The sequence below is a fragment of the Nannospalax galili genome, unplaced genomic scaffold (genome assembly GCF_000622305.1).
Source record: "Nannospalax galili isolate Female #2095 unplaced genomic scaffold, S.galili_v1.0 scaffold772, whole genome shotgun sequence".
Lineage (NCBI taxonomy): Eukaryota > Metazoa > Chordata > Mammalia > Rodentia > Spalacidae > Nannospalax > Nannospalax galili.
The window spans coordinates 936,941-948,139 of NW_008332097.1; the positions used below are offsets into that span (position 1 = coordinate 936,941).

Genomic DNA, 11,199 nt, shown 5'->3' on the forward strand with positions numbered 1-11,199 from the left:
TATATATATATATATGGACTTGATATAGGATTTTAAAAACTTTGCTCTATTAGCTACTTGAGAGGGAAAAATGATGAGTCAAGGTATATTATAATAAATATGGCCTTTAATTTCAATATTTGACACATTTGAGTTCAGAGTCACTACATTTCCTTTTACAGATTGATATTGAAATGATTTTACTTCATTTAATTAACTTAGCTTTAAAAACGAAACCTTGAATGGTGTATCTCTTGCTATAAGGAAATGTCAGCGTTTGTGCTGATTTCCACAGGCAGCCATGCTGTTCAGCTCTGGAGTCTTTTGGATGGGCTTGCTCTCAATCCCTGTGGCATCCTTGCTTCTAGATGTGGTGTGCAAAGTGTAAGTACCTCATATTTGGCTATATTCATAAAAAGGTAGATGTATGTTACCTCTCAGATGTCTGTAGCTTTAAGTTTGCAAAATGGGCACTAGTAATGTTTATTAACTTTAAAGAAGAAAGGCATGATTTAAGACCTAGAAAACTAAGTTAATTTAAAAGGCCAAATGAGAAATAAAACAGGTACTTTCAATTAACATCAAAGAGATGTTGCATTCATTGGATTGGAGAAAATAACATTAGAAAATATGTCTGTTTAGACATCAGCTCCAAGATCTGTACAATGTAGAAAAAAAAATTCTACTCCCAAAATACTTTTTAAGAGAGCTGTGAAAAATAAGTACTTGCTTGCCTTCTCTAAATATGTAAAGTGTAAAAGAAACAAAAATGTTATGATTTTTAATGGTTATTTTTGTTTTTAATAGCTTTATTAATTCTTTGAGAATTTCATATAATGTATTTTCATCATATTCACCCCCAGCTCTCCCAGATCCATCCTCCTGACCCTAGCCCCCCAACTTCATGTCCTTTAAAAAAATAGCCTATCGACTCCAATTTAGAGGTTATATTTTAAAATGCTGTCTCTTCCCACAATATATTTATTAAAGTTAGTGATATGTTTACTTAGTAACTATGAGTTTTAATACTATACATCTAAGACTGTTGTTCCCATATTAATGAACAAAATACCCTAGCTTTGTAGATTCTGTCAAAACCCTGTTTGTCCACTGCTTGCTGTTGTGCATCAGCAGCACGGTGGTAAGCCTCCTGTCTACCTCTGTAACATCTTCCTGGGAGCATTTCCATGCACCTCCTTTTCTCCCTGCAGCATCAAGAGGACCATGTTTAAAACATTAGTAGATGAAGTTCAGGAGCTCGAGGCGAAATCTCAAGACCCAGGCGCAGTTGTACTTGGAAAAAGGTAAAGGGCAAATTGAATATGCTCTTTCATAAGAGAATTTTACATTTAGCTTTCACTAGTGGCTGGAAATAAGCCTTAAAAACTTTACTTATCATCTAACTTGGAATTGGTGGTATTATTGACAAATTTTGGAATCAGAAAGGTGTGGATTCAAACCAAATATATCCTTATTAAATAGTGTGTTGCCTTAGCCAAGTTCCTTAGTGCTATGGGGCCTTCATTTTTTCATCAGTAAAATGGGAGTCATACGCCTACCTCAAAATGGTTATGAGAACTGAATAAAATAGATGAAGCATAGTGGCATACACCTGTAACCCCAGCACTTGTGAGACTGAGGTGGGCAGTCACAAGTTTGGGGCCAGCCTGAGCTGTATAAGAAGTTCCAGGCCAGCCTCAGCAATGGAGTAAGACTTTATAACTAAAAACAAAACAAAATGAAAAGAAAAAAGAAAAAGAATTTAATAAAATACTATAAAGTATGTAACATAGTGTCTAGCACTTAATAAGCATCAAATAAATGAGTTATGAATATTATTGTTTTATTAAAATAAAAAAGGAAAAAGAATATTAGTTCTGAAACAATGTCAGTGATTTTTCAAGTACATAATCAAAAGCATAGTCTGACACAGGGCAAACATCCCTGTTTGCATGTTGGGTTCAGGATGTTATTTGGAACCAGCCTAGATAGGCTGTAGGTTTTTTTTCTTTACCACCACCATTCTCCAAAGAAGCAAGTCTGAGAGATGAAAGATTCACTAAATACACAAAGCATTATTTAAAAGAAAATTACTTAAAAGCAATCCATAGTAAAACATATTTATAAAGATGGTCCTGGGAATTTGTTTTATGTTTTCTTTATCCTACTAATCAGAGCGAAGATTTTTGTCTAATGTCCATGGGAAATGTTTTATCCTGCTGTGGGTTACCTAATCTTGAATCAGCATTTTTACAGTGTTTGACACAATGGGGTAGGCATCAGAAGCTAGGACCCCAGCCTCCAGTTCTTACTACTCCTCATTAGGCCAGACCAGCCCCTGAAACCCCAGTGTGTGTCTGTCTTGGAACAGAATAGCCCTGGCATTTCTTGAGTACAGACTGCCTTCCAGGTACTTCACTTGTGATCTCTGTACACCAGCTCCCTGAACCCCTGTAGCAACTCAGTGTAGATGGATCCTCCCCATTTCTTTCAGAGAAGGAAACTGGGGCTAAGAGAGACCAAGTTCCTAAGGTAGTCAGAACATGCTACAGCAACACGAACAGCCCACTAGACCCTGACAAAGTGCTGAGCCTCTTCCATCCATGCCTGTGGGTAGAGATGAGTGATGCCGCTGACTCTCGGGTCTAAGGGTGCCTTCCCTTCACCTTCCCCTTCATCTGAAAATCTTCCCCTTCACTGGGTTCATTATACCAAAGCACCTATGCTGTGACCTGGCACCAACAGTCCCTCAGTGTGTTTTCCCCGTTTTTCTCTCCAGCACTACAAAGGGTGTGGAAGCATTCTAACTCACAAAACTGAATAAAGTCATGTAGTGACAATTACTAGGGAAAGGCCATTGATGATACTGTTCTAGCCTTCAAGTAAACTTCTCATGTTTGTAAATATGTTAGTAAAGCCTTCATTGAAGCCCTTCACATGATACTTCATTTGTCTCATGTCACATACCAGTTCATGGTCAGTGAGGGGTTGAAGTGATATGCTCCATGAGTCTGCAATGCATGTAGCCCCTTCCGTTAAGTAAAGCATGAATCAGTGAGTCTAAACCAGAAAGAAATGGATCATACCACATATGACCACTGATTTCTCTGTTGAAAGCACTTTAGACAATTTTTCCCTGCAGCTCTCCAGCTCATTTGCCTAAAATAGCTAGTCAGCTTTTCTCAGGAATTCAGTAATGAGTTAAATAAATTGGCTAAATACCACAAACAACACTCCCCACCCCTACAGCACACACTCGCTCTTGCTGCCCAGTGGTGATTTCAAAGTACATCGTCAATCACCAGGGAGAGCATGGTGGCTTCCTGCTAAAAAGAGCAGCAAATGGCAAGGGGAAGAAAGACAGCAACAGCAGAGGAAAGATCCTGCTAAGCTAAGAGTTGCATGTAACATCTTACCATTTATAAAATAGCCAAAAAATGTGAGTTTAAAAAAACAGAGACGAGAGCTAGGGAAATGGCTCAGCGGGTAAGAATATTCACTGTGAAATGAGGACCTGAGTTCAAGCCTCCAGCACCCACATAACATGGTCCTGCATGCCTATAACCTTAGCAGGGTGGGGAGTGGGGTCAGGAGGATCACTGGGACTTACTGGACTTCTGCCTGGTTCCAGTTTCCGAAAGAGACTATCTCAAGGAAATAAGGTGGAGAGTGAGAGGTCAGAACACCTGGTGTTCTCTATGTCCTTCACACTTGCACATACAGGAGCAACACCCCCCCCCACACACACACACACAAGGGTTGTAACAAAGGATTATGGAAACTGGTCTCATTAGAGAGAGGGCAGCTCTTTTGGGATATCACTGGAGTGTATGTGAGCTATGTATATTATGGGCAAGTAAATGATAATGAGACTCACAGTTTGCTTTTCAAGCTGTGAACGTCAACCACATAAGTCATTTCTTAACAGACCTGAGCTCAGGGTCTTAGGTCATCAGGTCAGTCTTCACTGACTTGTCCATCATCACTCTTTCCTGCAGCCTCAGCTGTCAGGTAATATGGTCATGATGGACCATGTTGAGGCTCACTCCCAAACTCTCTTAGTCTTTTGTACTGGAAAGCAATTTTGGCATTGCCCCAGAACTAGCAAATGAAATTATGTCCCAGTTTCCACACTGGACTTTGTTAGTATGACAATACATACCTCGGTGGGAACTAAAAATGGAGGGCTATAGAAAAGCTTTTCTGGGATTAGGGAGATGCCTCAGTCAGTAAAGTACCTGCCTTGCAAGCATAAGGACATGAGTTCAGATCTCTAGAACCCACATAAGAAGCCAGGCATGAGTGGCCGGGCATGGTGGTGCACGCCTTTAATCCCAGCACTGGGGAGGCAGAGGCAGGCAGATCTTTGTGAGTTCGAGGCCAGCCTGGTCTACATAGTGAGTTCCAGGACAGCTGGGGCTACAGGGAGATCCTGTCTCAAAAAGACAAAAAAGAAAAAAAAGCCAGGCATGATAGCACATGCCTATAGCCACAACTCCATAGGGGCTGGAGCCAGGCAGACCCTAAAGTTCATATATGTTGCCAATGATGTGCTTCTGGTTCACTGAGGGGACCCTACCTCAAAAATATAGATAGGGCGTGATCAAAGAAAGACACCCCATCAGTCCCAGGCCTCTACATGTATGCAGAGACACCCACACTAATAAGTATCACGCAACATACACAAATAGGCACACAGTAAAAGGATACAAGGCAGTGTTATCTCCTCCTTGACAGAGAGTAAGCCTGTTAGAGTCGTGGGATTAAGCCTGTTAACATCGTGGCTCATCGTCCCAGTACCGCCCCTCCCTCTCCATGCTGCATGTTAACTCTCCCGTGACTGAATGCTTACTTTCTGGAGATTCATTTCAGTGAGTCAACCAAAATAACTTGCCAAGCCAACATATATAAACAGATGCCATTTTACCACCCTTCAAAAACGGACTAAAATTATTTTAAATGGCACATTCCAATGCATTCCTTGATTCTACATGAATTTTTTTTTACAACACTCATATTTTTTAGTGTTTCTGAAAGAAATACTATATTTAAACACGAATGTTTTCACTCACCTCCACCAAACACCTAAATTGTAACATTTTCATGGACTTGGAAATAAACCACCAATATTTAAATGGTAGTTGCTATGTAATTGCATTCAACAAACTCTCGGAATTTGCGTAGCTTGGTATGTAAATGAAAGAGCATACAAAGAGTGAGTAAAAGTGCTGGCTAAGGGTCCTGAATAGATGTGGTTTTAGTGAGGACATATCCTGGTCCTTTTTGCTTTCCTTTCTTTCCTCCCTTCCTTTCTGTCATACTGCATTAAGCTCTTCAAAAAAAAAAAACTTTTAGTTAGTGTGTGATCAGTATATTTCATAATGTGGCTTGGTAGTCACATCAGGACTAATGTTAATCAGTCCCCATATACAGACAGCACAGAACTGCACATATTTTGAAATGATGAGTTGTTCCTCTAAAAGGTAGAATAGGGCCAGAGAAATGCAACTCACCATCACTTATAATGTATGAAGTGCTCCCTTTCGGATGGCGTTTATATTCTCAAAGAGGTACTCTTCTCTGCAAGGACTGAAGCAGAAAACTCAGTCACCAAGGAAAAAGATGAAAAATACATAGTTGTTTTCTTATCAAAGAGGTGGGCTGGCTGCATTAGAAATGACAACAGTTCAGCAGTAGACCTCTCCCCACTGAGCCAAGGTTAAGTATAAAGCAATGCATCAAAAATGACCCTTACAAAGTACCATTTGTGATCTTTTAAAAGTATCTTTTCTAATAAAACCCATGGATCTGGGGGATAGGGGTGGAAGGGACCAGCATTTGTTGAGTGCTTCCTCGGTGTCAATCACTGTGCTGACAGGTAGCTAAACCCTCTCTTGTCTGCCTGAGAGTCATATATTGTCCTCTCCCATTATAAGGACGATAACAAGGCCAAAGAAGCTTTGTGTACGACGATCCAGCTAGTACGGAGCAGACTCAGAATCAAGTCAAAGACAGACTCCAAAGTCTGGGCTCTTTGCTGAGGGACGTGCCACTTTCCCCCCATGCATTTCAGTTGTTGCAATATAAAAGATAAAATCCTCATGCCTGCCTCTTCACACTCTAGTGTTGCAGTATTCAAGTATGATGCTTTTAGAAAGGCCTGCCTCAAACCTGGAAAACAGATTTGGGGAAGAAACTGGCAGAATGACACATTGCCCTCCTCCTGCCTTCTGTAGTGATTTCAGTTTCAATCACCAGAGACTTCCAAACACACTGGCCATAGTACTCTGCTAACAAAGTCAGACTGACTGCCCGCTGTTCACGCTGCCCACTTCCTCAAAGCAGTTACCTATTTTAGTGTCCCTCAGTGCCCCAGGGCCTGTAATGTTAGATCATTTAAAGAGAAGGGTAAGAAAAGTGACTTGATCAAAATGACCCTTTCTCCTTCTCTGTTTATGTCACTGGCAGAAACAAGGTTTACAACTAACTTTACCACCACTGGAGTTGTGCATGAAATCATTTTCTCCTTTTAATGTAGCTAATTCCCAGAGATAATAAAATATGTCTAGTAAGTCCCAGTTAACATCCCTAGGCTTTAAAAAAATATGTGAGGAGGATTACTACAAATGTCAACATTTCTAAATATTTTCCTTCAGTTTTTGCCTAAATGTCTGCATAATTCATTTATACAATGAGGATTCTGTGTGTGTGTGTGTGTGTGTGTGTGTGTGTGTGTGTGTGTGTGTGTGAGAGAGAGAGAGAGAGAGAGAGAGAGAGATACAAAGATTATTCTCTTTCAGGGATTCAAAAAGTGGCAAAACACAGAACTCACATAATTTAGAACAGCTTAACTAAAGTCTTTATAGTGGGAGAAAAACAAGTTGGAAATTTTTTAGCTGATGCAGCTACAATTGTTAAAACACAGTTGCATGATCATTTGCTTTAACGCATATAGACAGCTTCTTTTCTCCTGTGCTCACCATGTTCTTTCTATCAAAGAAAGTTTAATAAATCAATCACTAGAAAATAATGTAGTTAGTAAGATGGAAGAGGGGTACAAGTGCATCTCTGAATTTCAGATTCCTTTGTTCAACAAATGTTTTGAGTTCCTGCTTATATGAGGCACTCTGCTAAGTACAGTGGGGGGAAGATGCATGAAATCTCACAGGCACTTTTCAGTAGTTGTGTGATTAATTATGAAGACCTGTCTTATCAAGACCATTCTAAACATTTATGCATTTTTCATTGCTTTACCTAGCAGAATTCTTTTCTAAAAACATTCTTTAAAATGAAATTGACATACTTTAAACCAGAGTATGTCTGTGTGAAAACAGTATAATAGAGCTAAAACAGAGGTTTTTTTCATTCAAAGAATGCTGTACTAAGAATACATACAGTAAGTAATCAAGGTTTTAGAAATTATTAATACTACTAGATGGTTTGCTAATTTTTCACTTATTATGTTGAACAGGTTCTGTATTTCTATTTGATTTAGATATAATCATAGGGAGCAAAAAAAAATCTCATTTTTCCTAGATTATTATTAAAGATTAAAAACTCCTCCTTAGCTATGGAGGAAATGGCCTCAAAAGTGTCAGTCTAAATACTTGACATTTCATTTGCTATCTGGGAAACTAGAGTAAAAAGAATCAGACTGGGCTGTGGGTTCCCAGGAAGCTTTTGTTCACGCCCAACTCTGCTGGTGCTCCTGCAGAGTGCTGGGCTCTCCTGAGCTGATAATGTGTTTCACACTTTTGCACCTGCTCCACAGCCTCACTGAGAGGGCCCAACTGCTCAAGAACGTCTTTAAGAAGAACCATGTGAATCTGTACCGCTCTGAATCATTACAACAAAACCTGCTCCGTAAGCATTTGTGTTTTTATCGTAAATGAATTCTCTGCCATCTCTGGGTCCTAGCACTTATCAGAGCAGAATGCTGACTTGAGGAATAGTTAGCTATTTAAAAGTAACACCAGAAATAAGTTTTGGATCTCTTAAACACGTTGTGTAAAAACAAATGGGTGGTTAAAAAGCCCATGTGCTACACCATCTCATTTCTAATAGAACATTTTAAAAGGCTGCTGTCTCACTTAAAGGAAAACAGTAATACCTCCACATTCTTTACTTGCTTAAATCTTAAAAAGAAACAGTGATATAAATCTTAACTCTTAAAGCTGCCTCTGTGTTATTATCCTTTCTAGCTGAATAAATCACAAGAGCCTTTCGCTTCCATACAACACAAGAAAACATATATTCTCCCCTTCAGAAATATTTATGAATATTTAGAACTGTATAAGTTATTAGGTATCTCACCCTCTTAGCATTTCAAAGATCTGAGCGGGAACATAACATATGCAGCCCTGTAGTAAATTTATTGGTGTTGGTAATATATCTTTTGCTTCATGTTTCCACATATAATTCATTTTCCTTTATATATGCTCATGTTTCATGCTTTTGCTCTTTGTATTTCAAGGGGCCTTTTCTAAAGATGTGAGTCCTTAGGGGTCATCTCTTAACCCCATGCCTCCTCTGACCATGTTGAACATCAGTGAGTTTATTTATAGATGCTGAGAGCCAACAAGAATATTGCCTGAAGAAAGCAGACCACTCTTCTGCCACTGGCAACTGTGTGTGTTCATGTCCTCAGTGTCATTAATTGATGAATAATCATATGTATTTATGGAGCACAGTGTGGTGTTTTGATCCATGTACTTGTGGTAGGATGATTCAGTCAAGCTAATTAACATGTCCCTCTGTTCACCTACTATCCAACTCTCTCCAACCCTCCCTCCCCGTCGCCTGACCCATCTAGAAATGTATACACCTACATAGCCAGACTCTCTGAGCCCTTCCAGCCACAGAGAAGCAAAAAATGGAGGAAATTCGACTTGAGATAGAGAACAGAGGATTGAGGGGGATTTCACAGCTTCTGCCTAGTCTAAGGGAAAGCCAAATTTACAGACTACACTGGCACATCTGGTCCTCCCACTCTCCTTTTTCAGCTGAGTTTGTGTCTTTTCCAGATGTGAAATTGAGCTCCCCGTTCTTCTGAAGGTGGGAAGTAGGCATCAGCTCTCCCAGATAGACAGTAAGCGCTCAGAACTAACAGCCTTTTCCAGTTCATGATAGTGATTTCTCTTCTATTTTTACTTACAGATGGATATGCTTTCTCTCAAGATGAAAATGGTATCGTCTCACAGTCTGAAGTGATTAGAGCTTATGACACCACAAAACAGAGGCCAGATGAGTGGTGATGGGGAGGGCTGAGCAGCAGGCTCTGCTGCATCTCTTGGGAGAGCTGCCACAATCTAAGGTCATCACTGCAATCTGCTGACCAATCCCAGTCTGGTTCACAGAGAGGAAAGGTGGATCTGAGCTCATCTCACAGATGGACCTTCGGATTCATGTACTTCATAGACATAAGCACTGTGCAGCTACTGTCACACCATCTCTCCAAGAAGTTCTCAAGCACTTGCTAAGGCTTTGTAAACAGATATTGAAAATGACCTTATATCTTGTCAGAGTGCTTTCTCAAAATGAGGACAGTTCAGTGTTCACAAACTGTCACTTGGGGACTGCAACTAACCATCAGTTCCTTGGCTGGGATGTAACTGACCATCAGTTCCTTGGCTTGACCACCATTTAAAAAGAAAACAAACTTCTAAACTGACCGGTTTTATGGGAAAGGGAATCTCAATATCCAGACTTAGATTTCAGGATATGCTGAAACAAACCAGCATTCTTAAGGGACTGACTCACTTTACTGAGCACTTCTAAACAAGGCACTAATAAGTATTTGTGTCAAAATTTGTCTTGCTAAGTGTTTGCCAAAGAAGTTCAGTAAGTGTATCTCTCATTCAGTAGTCATTTGCCCAGAAATTTGAGAAAGTTCACTTCCAGTACTGCTATAAGATCTGCATGCTTGACTTTTCAATTGTGAAAGTGACTTGCAAAAAAAATGAGTATTTCAAGGCATTTGCTACTAAAATCTGTGGTGTCGCACCTTCAGCCTTACAAGTACTTCTCTGTCTCCTTTCTTTGTTCAAGTTAGAGGGAATGTGTGTCCGTGTGACTATCGTTATAGCACTGTTGTTTTTTTTTTTAGAACTGTATTGTGTCTGTCATTTTTGATCAACTTTCATCCTCTAGATTTTTTCTGGCTTCTGCTGTAGAGTGAGGATGTCACTTTGTCTTCAAGTTTTCCCTCTTAATTATGCTTACATATTTGTGTGCGATTTCCAAAGCTTCGGCTTCAGTGACTGGGTTAAAGTGTCAGATAAATGCATGGGCTTTTGTAATGTACATAGGCTCAGCTTTTGTCATGTGTTTTGTGTGGTCCTCACTGCCTGTTCCCACTGGAGGGGATTCTCATTGGTGTGATGGTGACTGCCCATATGCTTAAGGCTGAAGATTATTTCACAGTTCACTCAGCCAACAATTCCCAAGATGAGTCGCTTGCTGCTTATTGGGATAGATAAGTAGCACATTCTCCTTCTTTAAAAAAAAAAAAAAAAAAAAAAAAAAAAAAAAAAAACCTTGTCTTAACCCGAGGTCTGTTAGGTAATGTTCTCCTTCTGCCTACCTCCACTACATGAACAAATGTCCTATTTGGTTGAGAGGTGTAAATATTCAGCTAAGCTAGCAACAGCCCTACTCCCATCTATTTTGCTAGATAATTTGATTTGGAGAAGAGCTTATTTAAGACTTAAAGATCATGCACACATCAGGCATTGAAGGTTTGTGGGTTTTTATTTTTAGCATAGATCTTTAAGTTGGGTGAAACTTAAGAGCTGATTACTGCTTGAGGGAATTTTCTGAAATGTGAATACTACATTTTTTCAATGTTCGGTGTGTGATGTTGGTTCTCTAGGAAGACGGTCCCTGCTTATAGGCACTTTGTAGTGCTCCCATTCTTTAGGGGTGTTTTGATGGTCAGTGCTATAGCATCTGATGATTCTTTTCCAGAGAATATTTGTAGGCAGTCCAAAAAAGGAAATGGACAGGGTAGAAATACTGCTACAGAGAATAGGGTGGGCTTCACTGATGTGGAACTATCAGATGGGGCCTTTACTTTATTAGGGGTCTCATGTATTAAAATGTGTGTCTTGTTCAAAGAGTATGATCCTGACAGAACTCTTTAGGAGTTGTAACCGTAAGCCATTCTGTGAGTACCAGGCTAGTCTGTCTTACCAAAGTTTTTAGAGGATGGATACATACCTT

At 39.8% G+C, this 11,199-nt stretch overlaps 1 protein-coding gene across 3 annotated transcripts in view; it reads left to right on the plus strand.

Moving 5' to 3' along the window:
• Atp8a1 (ATPase phospholipid transporting 8A1) overlaps positions 1 to 10,956 on the plus strand; it is a 255,642-nt gene extending 244,686 nt beyond the window's left edge. For all 3 annotated transcript variants that reach the window (XM_008827209.3, XM_008827210.3, XM_008827208.3), the window contains 4 exons: positions 275 to 363; positions 1,191 to 1,283; positions 7,751 to 7,842; positions 9,136 to 10,956. In XM_008827209.3, coding sequence (XP_008825431.1) covers positions 275 to 363; positions 1,191 to 1,283; positions 7,751 to 7,842; positions 9,136 to 9,233 — 372 coding nt within the window. In that variant the 3' untranslated portion in view covers positions 9,234 to 10,956. The remainder of the gene's footprint in view (positions 1 to 274; positions 364 to 1,190; positions 1,284 to 7,750; positions 7,843 to 9,135) is intronic.
• Positions 10,957 to 11,199: the final 243 nt, after the last annotated feature.